We start from the raw sequence: 12,521 nt of genomic DNA on the forward strand, positions 1-12,521 counted from the left end.
CCCCCCCCCCCAAAAAAAAATCTTAACGGATTTACACGATTTGGAAAAATGACTTTTTCAGAACCGAAAAAAACAGAGCTTCCGGCTCAACAGTATTATTTTGAGAAGTAAAACAATCTTTGGATATACATTTGTTCATTTTTGCATACATATTACTCATTCTCTGCAGTGGCCTGAATTATCTGTTATTAAATAGTTAATGTAAGTAAGTAAATGTTAATAAGTCAAATTTACTACTTTAAAAAAACATTTTTAAAAAATCGTGGGTGTATCGAATCGTGGGTCAAAAATCGCGATACGAATCGAATCGTGAGTTGGGTGTATCGTTACAGCCCTAATAACCGTCCATCTCTGCTTGGTGCAGCCCCAGTTCATGTGACAGTGCTCTGGTGTGTGTGGGACCTCGTCGTTGGCGTGCCAGAGGAGGCGAAAGGAAGCAGGTGGTGACCTGTATCCTGTGTCAGGAAGAGCAGGAGATCAGACCTGATGGCAGAGCCATGGTGCTCGCTGCCTTTATCCAACGGTCTACAGTCATGTCCAAGAACCGCAAAAAAACCCCTCACAAGCCAGGTAAGGTTATGGTTTGCAGTTTAGTGTACAAATCAAGTTAACTGGATAGGCTTGAGTAGCCAGTGTGCTTATTTCTGTGTTACAGAGAGCTATGATCCCCTCTTCATGCACCCTGACCTGTCCTTTGGTACCCATACCGGCAGCTGTGGCCACATCATGCACTCTCACTGCTGGCAGAGGTGAAAAGTTCAGCAGAATGCAACTTGTAGATAATCTAATCCTTAATCCCAAATAAGAAGTTTTGAAGGTTTGAAATGTTTGTCAATGAAGGCAACAGGAACGAACAGTAAATATGAGCAAATCAGTAAACTTGATTTTGTAAATTCATTTTTAGTGCAAAAATAAGAACAAGAGCCTTTCCCAGTTTATTTTGAGAAAATGTGACCTCTGTTTCAGTTGATGGATAAACTATGGTACATGAACAGCAATTATGATAAATAATCCAATGTTAAAGTGCATATTCTGGACCAATTTAGTTTTTTTTTTATATGAAAGTCTGTCCCTTTACACACTTTATCCAGAAGGGTAATTTTGCACAAGGCCATCTGTCTACAGCAGAAAAAAAGAAAATGACAATACGCGTCTGGAAAAATCCCAAGGGAGTCTGGAGCCAGATTCGTGACGTCACCTGCGGAAGCGCCAGCAGGCTGCGCGAGCTTTGCACAGTTTCAGTGCACAGCCTGTGTAGACCAAGCGCTCCCATTTCTCTCTCATTGTCCGGTCTTTTGGGAAACGATGAGTACTAATCCCATCAAGATTGGTGTTGCTACACCCTCCTACGATACATCTGTTAACCATTTTAATAATTACGCGATAATGTTGAAGAAATTTGCAGAAAACCACCAGGTCGTTTTCTCAAAAACAAACCAGCGCTGACGTAGGATTCAGAGGGAGGCGTCCCGCACGCGACGTCACGAAAATCAATGTTTGCCGGGAAATCCAAACGGCAAGTTTTTTTCAGAGGCGGACCAATTCGCCTCAAATGGCTTTATTTCAACTGAATTTTTCTGGTATTGCACAAGATAAAAAAAAATTGCAGAGAATGCAGAATGTTACAGATATTTGACCAAAGTTTAATATAAAATAGAATTACATTGATCTTGCTCCTGAATTTACCTGTGATACTCACTTTAACCTTCGTGGTGTTTTCCCGTGCAGGTATTTTGAGGCAGTGCAGGCTAAGGAGCAGCGCAGACAGCAGAGACTGCGTGTCCATACGAGTTACGACGTAGAGAACGGAGAGTACTTGTGTCCACTCTGTGAGTGTCTCAGTAACACCGTCATACCTCTCCTGCCCCTCACTAAGACCGTCTGCAGGTATTCACATGCACTTCCTTTTAACCACTGCTTTGACAAATTAATTGTAGTGGCTCTGCAACCAATGCGAACTTGCCTATGAAATGTGATGGAAGCGTACAGAATGACATTGTAGACATGCACACCCCATTCCATTATTCCGTTTATTTTGTTATTTTTAAGGTACCAAATTGATAGCATCTTTAGCTGAATTGCATGCCTTGCCATGTAGAGCTCAGAATATAGATTTTCTGCTTTGTGTGTAGAAACAACTTAACACAATATAGATCTTCCTTTGCCGTTTCATGATATCTTGTAGGCATGTAACAATAAATCGCAATACAAATTTATAATGCTTTGAATCCATGAAGTAAAAAATAGATCACGATTATAGTAAGGCTGTATAATGTTTTTCCTGGCTGTATTTGCATTTTTTAGAGAGCAGAGGGTGCAATAATGTACAATAGCAGAAATGCACATGACTTCACCCTAGACACAAGTAACACAGCTTTAATGCCACGAAAACTCAGGTAGATTTAAAATGGGAAAGAGCTGCTGTGCGATTGGTTGTACAAGTGGATTTAAAAAGAAATCGTCAAAAGAAAAGAGAGGAAAATGAAGGTTGTACAAATCTTTATAAAAGTTTATTAAGAAAAGGCCTATTTGTTATTAATTTTCCTGTTTTAATAAAAAGGAATATTTTAGTTAATAGGCTGTTTATTTTTTTCGCGGTGTGGTTTCCATCAAATCCTGCGCTCTGATTGGCTGGCGAGCGGGTCCGTATCCTACGATACGGACCCCAGTTATGGACCTCTGGCAACTCACTCATTCGCAAGAACAAAAAACATAGTAGCATTTTTTTGTCAACATTTATCTTTTTTTTGTTTAATAAGGCCACAACAATTTAATTAGTTGGTTCTCGGATTTTTTCAGGAAAAATATGAAGCGAGCGGGTGAAATAAATAAAAAAAAAATGCTCTGATGGTAAAATTAGCGGTGGAAATAGACCAAACAATACAGGCAAACCAGTAAACAGATGAGCTAAATAAACGATTGAATTACAGTCAATTGAACATCTACAATGCACAGAAAAAAAGATTTGACCAGGAGTCGGCTACTTCACAAGTCTTTAACGAAAGTGAAAGGGGCGATTTGATTGGTTTTCGACGTCACGTGACCTTTTCTGCTGGTGGGAGTTAGATTTTTTTTTTTTTCATTTTGCATTTTCTTCAAGCGGCAATTCCGAGAACCAACTAATCGAATTGGTGTGGCCTAAGATTTATTTATAAGATTATCAAAAATCTTAAATTTTTGCCAGCATTTCTCAGGAGAATAGCATTAGTTTTACAGCATGGATAGCGATAACGACAGTGTTCACAGCGAAAGCGAGTTTTACTACCCTGAGGAAGACGAAATAAAAGAGAACATTTCAGGAGAAAGCTAAAAACCTCTAACTGTTGCTAACGCCGAGCAAAAACACGGCTGAATCCTGAATGACTCCTATTTGTATAAATAGGGGACTACATAGGTGGCAAAATGTAGTTGTTTTCCTGCTATGGAAGTGCACTTGTATACCGAGGAGGAAACCATTTGCATTACATCCGTGAAGGAGAATTCAAAATGGCGGCTCGGCTCGGTTTTCCCTTTCGGTCGCTCTCGTTTTCTGTTAGAATTTGGTAAAGAAAAAATATTATTTACCAGCTTACAGGGATGAGAGTTTTCCACTTTTCGGCCGATTTCCGCTTTCTGAGTAAAAATTGACGTTTTTATATTATGCCAAATCCGTAGAGTTTTTTTTTTTTCATTTATTGAGGGGGGTTGAAGTATGTTCCTTCGTGATATTCAAGCGTAATTCATTCCTACAACGATGTTACATGTTTACATTTTCGCCATCTTTAGTCTTGCTAAGTCTCGTGGTAGAATACGTGTTATCTACAATGTAATTGGCCAAAACATCAATGGTGAGAGCATGATAGCCAATCATAACAGTTCTTACAAAAGTACCCGCATCCGTTCTATTTTATGGAAACTTGCAACTTGCATATGTTCGTCGCTGCTCTTCAAAAATACGTTTCTCTTTCGTATCGGCTTTTTTACTCAAAATGCCGAATACAATTGACAAGCGAGACGATGCGAAGGCATATGAAATCGATAAAAAGAGAGCCAGATTAGACCATGTAAAAACACAGGAGCAGCTTGCCAATGAAAGAAAAAGGAAAAAAAGAGAGGACTGACAAGCTTTCGTCTTTGGCCAAAAAGCTGAAGAAGTCGAAATGATGAAATGAAAATGAGAAGTGACTGTGAACTATAAATAATTGCACAAATTGTACATAGACATTATCCCATAAACTTAGCATTTGTTTTTTTTAATACATTGAACATGTATATGATAGTCAGTAAATCTGAATTAATGCTGACAGTTTTGCAAACTTAAATATTTCAAAAGACCTTTTTGAAGAAATCATGTGCAACTAATGAGGACATAGGGAGAAAAGGTCAGTCACCCTAAGAAATTGTATTTCATATATGAACATTTTGATAATTAATAAAACTTAAGTTTAATGTGAATTTAGTTTGTCATTTTTGTTGATCATGAATTATAACCATACCCTTGAATGGAGAATGTGATTTTATTTTGAATTCAAACAATACTCCTATTGATTTGAAACACATTTTCATGTAAATATATATAAAAAAGACATTTTTTTTTTTCATCTACTACAGTTCAGATTGCAGGAAAAATGGTTTGTAAGGCCTTATTTTTCAAAATTTTCCTGGGGGGTGGTATCTCCCCCCACCCCCCCGGTTGGCTTCAGGTGCCGTCTTGTTTTCTGCTTTTTTGATGACCACCCACTCTCATCCCTGAGCTTAAGGTCAGTCCGTATGGTGAAATAATGTGACCTCGGCCTAGAGGGCCTCGCTCAGTAGTTTCAAGACTTCGGTCACGGTATTTCACGATACGAACCTCCCAGCTAGTAAATTACTCTAATCTTTACAAATGTAGGTAATTATTGTTGGTTTTTAAGAAAATTAAAGTTTTTGCTTTTTTTTTTTTATTTAATAATAGACTATTTAAGTTCATAAAGAATAAGACATGGTTTTTTTTTTTTTTTGGGGGGGGGGGGGGGAGTTTAATAAAATTCAGTTAAATTTTTTTTTTTTTAAATATCATGGGAAAATCGAATTGTGAACCCAGTATCATGAGTCGAATCGTGAATTAGGTGAATTGTTACATGCCTAATATTTAGTGACACTGACTCAGTTTATTATAGTAAACATGCCATGGAATTTCACCTTTTTTCTGGGTAAAGAGTAAAATGCCTGTATGTTTGTGGTTACAGCAGTAGTGAGCAGTCAGGTCTGGCTCATTGGCTGAATACTACCCGCCAGCAGATCAGAGCCTTGCACTCGGCTCATAAGAAGGCCAAGCCAACAAGTGAGTATTGTGTGTGTGCGCGCGCGCGCATGCGTATAAATATAAAAATATCTCTCTCTCGGTTGCATTTTCTGTTTGTCTTTTAGATGCTGGTGAGGCAGAGACTGTGGAGGACTGTCCTCCTCCTGAGGGCTTCAGCTTGGACCACACTCCAGTGTAAGGATACTCACCGTTTCCTTTAGTAATATTGTCTGTGTTGATTCTTGATATCCAAGTATGGCTTTGATGCTGACCTGTGATGATTTTTTTTTTTTTTTATAGCAACCCTTATTCAAGCTCCATAAGGGAGATGCTGACGATATTTGGGACATCAACTTATAAAGTTGGCCTTAAGGTGCACCCTAACGAGCAGGATCCTCGCGTGCCTATCATGTGCTGGGGCAGTTGTTCTTACACCATCCAGTCTATAGGTCAGTATGCACACTAGGGTTATAACTTTTTTACAACCTCTATACCCTGTATCATATTTTGATGAACTTTTGCTAGTAATGAAATGAATTGACCTTCATTTGGTCGTATTTTTGAAAAAAGTCCCCCCGGACTCAAAATGAAGTTTCCGTAAAGCCTACCAACAACCAGAATAATGCAGTCTCCTGCACAGCGTCAAATGAAGGAGCTGACATGCTAGCAGGTGTGCTGGCTTTCAGTCTTTTGGATGGATGTATCGTTTTAATGTCAGCGCATTTTCTAGTGGAGTAGCCCACTTGTCCCCTACTCTCCTGTTGTACCTTGTACAGTTCTTTGTCCTCAGCATTCAGCCATTCCCCATCCAACTTTGTGACATCAAATACATCATCTAAACATCCATAATCTCCGTCTGGTGCATTCATCAAACACTTGCACCACTTTCTCCAACTTTGCACTTACTGCTTGATCAGAGATTATTGGAAAGTTCAGTTGTTCAGTCCACAAAAGCTTCACCTCCTTGGAAATTTTCTTCAGTCTATCTTTCCGGCCTTTGATGTCTGGTGCCATGTGTTTAAAGCGGCCAGTTATGTCTCTCTTTAGTGGCATTCTTGTTCTGTCCATTAACGGGGTTTGCACTAATGGGATAGGCCCTCTCACCATCGTGGATTTCTTGAAGTCAATCACATTCTTTTTCCAAATCTTCTTGTTCCTCTCATCTTCGCTGTAACTCTTTGTGTGACATTCTGAGCCAACCATTCACTATGGAACAGCTTGAACAACACAAACTTCACCAATTCGACATGGTAGTGCATGTATGAAAGTGAGAACAGAAACTGAAACTCCAGAATTCTGGGATGGCTTTAGGCCTACAACATATCACTAGTTGAACAAAACCGATTTCCCCAACTCTGCATGGCTTATACAGTGAAAGTGAAACTGAAACTCCAGGATTCTGGGAAAGCTGTAGGCTACAATATATCACTACTAAACGAGACAGATTTCCCCAAATTTACATGGCTTATAAAGTGAAAGCAAGAATAGAAACTGAAACTCCAGTATATTATGATGGCAGTACAACATATCATTGATCCATTTTCAGTCAAATTGACTTGTAATGGCCCTTGTGATAACTTGGCACGGTTTCGCATTTCATATCATTGGCTGTAATGTGTATTTAATACTTTTTTGTTTCGGGGGGACTTTTTTAAAAGAGTGTTGAAAATGGAGTTTGGTTTCTTCAATTATACCAAAAAGTTCATCCAATCATGATGCGGGACTTTGATTTTGGGAAAAAAAGTTCAAAAAGTTATAACCCTAATGCACACGTTTCTTTCAAGACTACGAATTCCTGTGTAAGATTTACAGTGCCTCACTGAACTGTATAAGGGTTTGGTTAATAATATATTTGCTTACTGGAAAAGGGCTAATGTGTATTTACTGTTTTTCTCTGCTTGTATTTTGTACAGAGCGATTATTGGTAGATGAGGAGAAGCCTTTGTTTGGGAGTTTACCCTGTAGACAGGTATGAAAACCCAACTTATCCTGGCAGAATGAATAATTCTTTCTAGGGTTGGGTGATGAGAGGGAATAAATTCTGTATCAAAGATAGTGTTAAAACACTGACTACTTGCAGGATGTAGAAGCTAATTGTACACTAGAACATTTTGCGCCAATGGTTTCGATTTTTCTTTTAAAGTATAAACATTAAAAGATTTCTGTATAAAAAAACATTTTCTATCCACATTCACTGGATATGAGCATGCACTCTGATTGGCTACTCTACTACTAGGCTATCAGCTCATGTACCATGAGTAGAGAAAAACAAAATGGCGGAGCGTGTTGCTGAACCAACCGAGAAAGAAATAAAACTCTACTTGAAAACAACCCCCCCCCCCCCCCCCCCAAAAAAAAAAAAAAAAAAAAAAAAATATATATATATATATATATATATATATATATATATATATATATATATATATGTGTGTGTGTGTATATATATATATATATATATATATATATATATATATATGTGTGTGTGTATATATATATATATATATATATATATATATATATATATATAATACAAGTATTTGATGGTAAGGGGCCTTTTTTTTTCCCCCCCAAGAATTGTTAGCATTTTTTTTTTTCACAAATTGCTCCGGTCATTTCGCCAGTTTGTTTACATTCCAAGCGGAAATGATTTTGTCAGATGTTTTTGTATTAAAATACAAATAAAAATGCTGTTTTCTTAGCCTAGTAAACTAGACCCACCCACCTAGCGGCCAAAAATATTTTTGCCTACGAGTGGGTCTAGCCTCGGACCATATAAACAACACACCCCGGGCATCAAATCGTGCCCGCCAATCACAACGCAGGGTTTTTGTTTGGATTCTTTGGGCGGGCTTATGCAGGAGTGACGACAAGGCTGCGCGACGCTGGAGAAAGCGCAGCAGGAAAGATGGCTACGGCTATTGAACAGCGCACGTTTGACTCCGCTTTGGAATCAGTTTTAGAAGAATTAGACTTGGAGTTTTCGTTGAAACATGAGCAGGAAGAGGCTCTCCGCTCATTCCTTTTCAAGAAGGACGTATTATTATTAAATATTCACATTTAGTCTGGCTTGCCAGGCTAGTGTCCCTCTCCACATGCTGTTTGTTTACCCTCCCCCACTGCTTTCTGTCACTCTGACTACGTCACAGTCACTGTTGCGCTGATTGGTCAGAGCGTTGGCCTATACGCACAGAGACAGTTTGAAAGACAACGGGTTGTTCCACCCACACCCTTCGGAAACGTCTACGACCGAGACCAGACTCAATATTCACATTTAGTCTGGCTTGCCAGGCTACTGTTTTCTCAAAATCCAGTGAATGTGGATATAATACAACATCATTCCACTCAATCTCATCATACATGGCTTATAGCCAACTTGGCAGTCAGCTCATGTACGACTCGATTTCATGGAATAACTGTTAAAAAGGACGACTGCATCTGTCAAACAATATATTTAGCGCACTGAGGATATCCAGAAGCTTGCGAAATTGTTTGATGGTCATTTTGTTAACAAAACTAAATATACTGAATCATAAAAACCTCTTCAGGTATTATGGTATCATTCTCAAGTTGTTATTCCTTCTGTATCTGATGATCTATATCTGTATTTTGTATCCTGAACTTGGAATGAACTTCAAGTTCAAAATGTTTGTCATATGCACAGTAAGGACATGTCCTCTTGCACAATGAAATTCTTAGTTTGCTGTCCACCATGAATGCCAATTATAAATAAATAAATAGGCGGAAGAAATAACACAAAGTAAAGGCAATGTAGTGCAAAAAAATCCAGTATAGTACAAAATAAAGGTAAATGTCTTGCAAAATAAGCAGTATAATACAAAAATAAGGCAGTGATGGGACGTCAGCAGCAAAAAAAGGGCAGTAATGTGCAGACAGATGTAAACAGTCAAGGACAGTTTACAGGCAGGTAGTCCATGATTCTAGACTCCTGTCAGCTGTTCAGGAGTCTGATGGCGGTGGGAAAGAAAGTTCTTTAGTCTGACAGTCTTACATTTCACACTTCTGTACCTCCGGCCTGAGGGTAGAAGTGTGAACAGTCCGTGCTGGGGGTGGGTGGGGTCTTTGAGGATGGAGGCAGCTCTCCTGTGGACTCTGTGGTGGTATAGAGGATGTGCAGTCACGTGACCCGCACGTGTGTACTCCGCCACATTGGACGGCATCAGGATAGTTTACCTTGCGCGAGCGTAATGGATCCAGGCAGTAATCCCCAAGAAAATTCGGAAAATACCCCATCTACATCGCGCGATTACTTGTCTATTGCCGCTTTTCCACTACCAACGCGGCTGAGTTGGGCTGAGACGTGCTGTGCTGAGTCGAGCTGAGCGGGGGCTGTTGGAGTTGCATTTCGATTACAACCGCGCTGAACCGTGCTGGCTGGAAGTGGGTGGACACATTGGGTGGAGTTAGCGAAAATGGGTGGACGTCACGTGATGTCGTTAGGCGGCGCAAACGGTGACATCCATGACCTTTTAAGCGGTAGTCTCACGACCCGGAGAGTAAACAATAAACATGGAGGACATGGAGTCGTTAGTGTTGCTGGTCTTGGTGCTGTGGCTTGTTGTCACCGACAATGCCAACAGATACTGGCAAGAGCGTATAGATGAGGCGAGGCGCATAAGGCTTCAGAAATTCTCGTAATTCGTAATTCTTCTTCTTCCGGGTTTACGGTGTTTACAGATCCCAGCGTGCTCACGGGGCGTGTGTGGGCATGTGAGGACACTCCTCCTCACCAATCAGTGCACAGGGGAGTGTCTCCTCACGCCCCTAACCCCACTCGGCTCGGTTTGGCTCGCTTCAGCCCCACTCCAAAACCGTGCGAGTTTTGGGTGCTGGGTAGGGCTGATGCGAGCTGAGTCGTGCTGCTCTGAGGTAGTTGAAACGCGAGCCGTGTCGGGCTGAAGTGAGCTGAAAAAGGGTAGTGGAAAAGGGCCATAAGTTTGTTCAGCATCTTGAAGGTGACGTGAGGCAACGTTACGTCGAAAAGTGTTCCAGGTTGAGGATTGCAGATCCGTACAACTTGCCGCAATCCTTGTTCAGGGAAATTCGGAGCTGCGGTGCCGGCAATTTGCCCAATCTGGCCTACCACGACATTTACAATTTTCTCGTTAATCGTGAATCGTGTTACACTGGCAAAGCCCTCAAAGCTTACAAGAGCCTGGAAGCTTATAAATATTTTGTTGCGGGATGGGTATCCCAACTATACCTCTGGAAGGTCCCGAAGAAGAAGGTCTACTTGATTAACCTCACGGGTAAGTGGCATTAAGACGTTTATCATAAAGAGACTATGCAGGACGTTTTATCTTAAGAATGTTCGTAATCTAAACTCGGTTCCAGATAATGACAAGGCTGTAAATATGTATGTTTTCGTCTGAAAAACAGCCACGCACGCCTGCGCGGAAGCTGCGCAAATGTGCGCAGCTTTCTAACCAACTGCCTTCTTCTCATACTAATACTTCCTATGTTTCATGGATTGTAACAGCATTTGCTCATTTAGTAATTTTAATACATAATTTACTTTGATGAAATTATTCAAACACTCCAACGCCCCCCCCAAAAAAAATCGGATCTGCGCGATTCAGCCGTGAAAAAGGCGCATCCGCTGTTTGCATCCCTGTTTAAACTCATAGGTTAACCGACTTTAACGGGCTAATGAGGCTCGGTGGTCGGTCAAGATTTTTTTTTTAGTTTTCGCCATCCCTACTATGGATTGGCCTTTCAAAGGCATATATGAGCCAAAAAGATAAAACATTGTCATAGACTAGGCCAGGGTAGTAGGGTTAGGCATAGCCATTTTAAACGTTAGAGACTGTCTAGTTTCTAAGTATGCAGTTATCATTCAATCCGAAAATCAACTTAACAGATGTACTAGGAGTATTGAATTAGAAGATTACACCTACCTGATATGAAGCGTTCACTACAAATTCAGCTGGTAGGACTGGGGTACCAGTTTTCTCTTCGCACAGCGGACACCCATTTTGCGCGTCTCTCCACGTCTGCGGGGAATCTATAAAATGACAGGCCCTCCTTTTGGCCCTGTCTATTGGTACAACCAAATGCTGAACAAGATATAACCATTCTCGAAAGATCTACTCCCACACACTTGATAATTAGAATGGGTTCGTCTAGGTTCTATGCGCGACCTTGCCGTCCAAAATGGCGGATAAATAAAAATCACGTGACGTCACGTGCACGCTCTCTATAGAGAGGGCAGTGGAGTTTTGGTGATCCTCTCAGCAGTCTTCACCACCCTCTGCAGGCGTTTGCGGTCCATAGCTGTAGTGATGCAGTTGGTCAGGATGCGCTCAATCATGCAGCTGTAGAAGTTGCTGAGGATCTTGGGTGACACACCTTGTTTCATCTGGAAACTGGAGTCATTAAACGTGCTGTCTGTTCCTGCTTAGGACGACTGTTTAAGTTCCCTGACTCGGTTTGGCTCTGCATGCTGGACTGTCTCTTCTCACTCCACTGTGCAAAATCACTTCATGCGACTGTTGGCAGGTATGTTTATTTACTTACTTATTTATTCTCTCCTTTGTGGTTTTTCAGTTCTGTAACTCTGTGTGTCCCCTCTATGTAGCACTTGTTCCTGATCCCAAGGTGGAAAGCTCCCCCTGCATTCTGGAGGTGGACATGTTCCACTTACTGGTGAGTATTAGAAGGGGTGTTCACACGGCACATATTTGCATCGATGCTGCACCGATGTATTTTGTTGCGATATATCTTACACCGGTGTAAATTTTGTGGAGCATTCACACGTCACAAACCTGCTTACTAGAGAGAAGCGTGTTAGCACCGGTGCAGCCCCACTTGCGTTCACACGGCAGTTTTTGCAACCGTGCTATACGATAGTAATAATGCGGAAATGAAATATGCGCATGCGTGAAAATGTACTTCCTTTTCCCGGTTGTCATGGCATCACCAAGCGCCGGGAAAACAATGTGGATGAAGACACGCAGTTCTGTTGTTGTTGATATTCGCCATTTTGGAAGCTCAAAATACCAGGATGCAAATTATGCAATGCCCGTATGTAATCAACTCTCCTCACGCGTAGCGAGTCTACCCCTGTAGCGTTCAGACGTCCCATTTTATATCGGTGCTGCCCCGCAAACTAGCATTTACTCCGGAGTAAATTTCTTAAACCACCTCCTGAGCAGGGTTAGATTTGCACTGGTTTAAGCTAGGGATGTTAACCGATGACCGTTTGACCAGTGGTTGACCGAATCAACGTCAACCGGTTAAA

The 12,521-nt window shown here is 40.9% G+C and overlaps 1 protein-coding gene across 3 annotated transcripts in view; it reads left to right on the forward strand.

Annotated features, from left to right (window-relative positions):
• ubr2 (ubiquitin protein ligase E3 component n-recognin 2) overlaps window positions 1-12,521 on the forward strand; it is a 144,433-nt gene that overhangs the window by 117,929 nt on the left and 13,983 nt on the right. For 2 of the 3 annotated variants that reach the window (XM_060925579.1, XM_060925580.1), the window contains exons 30-38: window positions 365-570; window positions 656-749; window positions 1,729-1,887; window positions 5,211-5,302; window positions 5,389-5,458; window positions 5,564-5,712; window positions 7,177-7,232; window positions 11,683-11,779; window positions 11,859-11,926. In XM_060925579.1, coding sequence (XP_060781562.1) covers window positions 365-570; window positions 656-749; window positions 1,729-1,887; window positions 5,211-5,302; window positions 5,389-5,458; window positions 5,564-5,712; window positions 7,177-7,232; window positions 11,683-11,779; window positions 11,859-11,926 — 991 coding nt within the window. Of the gene's footprint in view, window positions 1-364; window positions 571-655; window positions 750-1,728; window positions 1,888-5,207; window positions 5,303-5,388; window positions 5,459-5,563; window positions 5,713-7,176; window positions 7,233-11,682; window positions 11,780-11,858; window positions 11,927-12,521 lie in introns of all 3 variants that reach the window. The other variant, XM_060925578.1, reaches the window with a different exon arrangement.

This window comes from Neoarius graeffei, chromosome 7 (assembly GCF_027579695.1).
Source record: "Neoarius graeffei isolate fNeoGra1 chromosome 7, fNeoGra1.pri, whole genome shotgun sequence".
In the NCBI taxonomy this organism is placed as follows: Eukaryota; Metazoa; Chordata; class Actinopteri; order Siluriformes; family Ariidae; genus Neoarius; species Neoarius graeffei.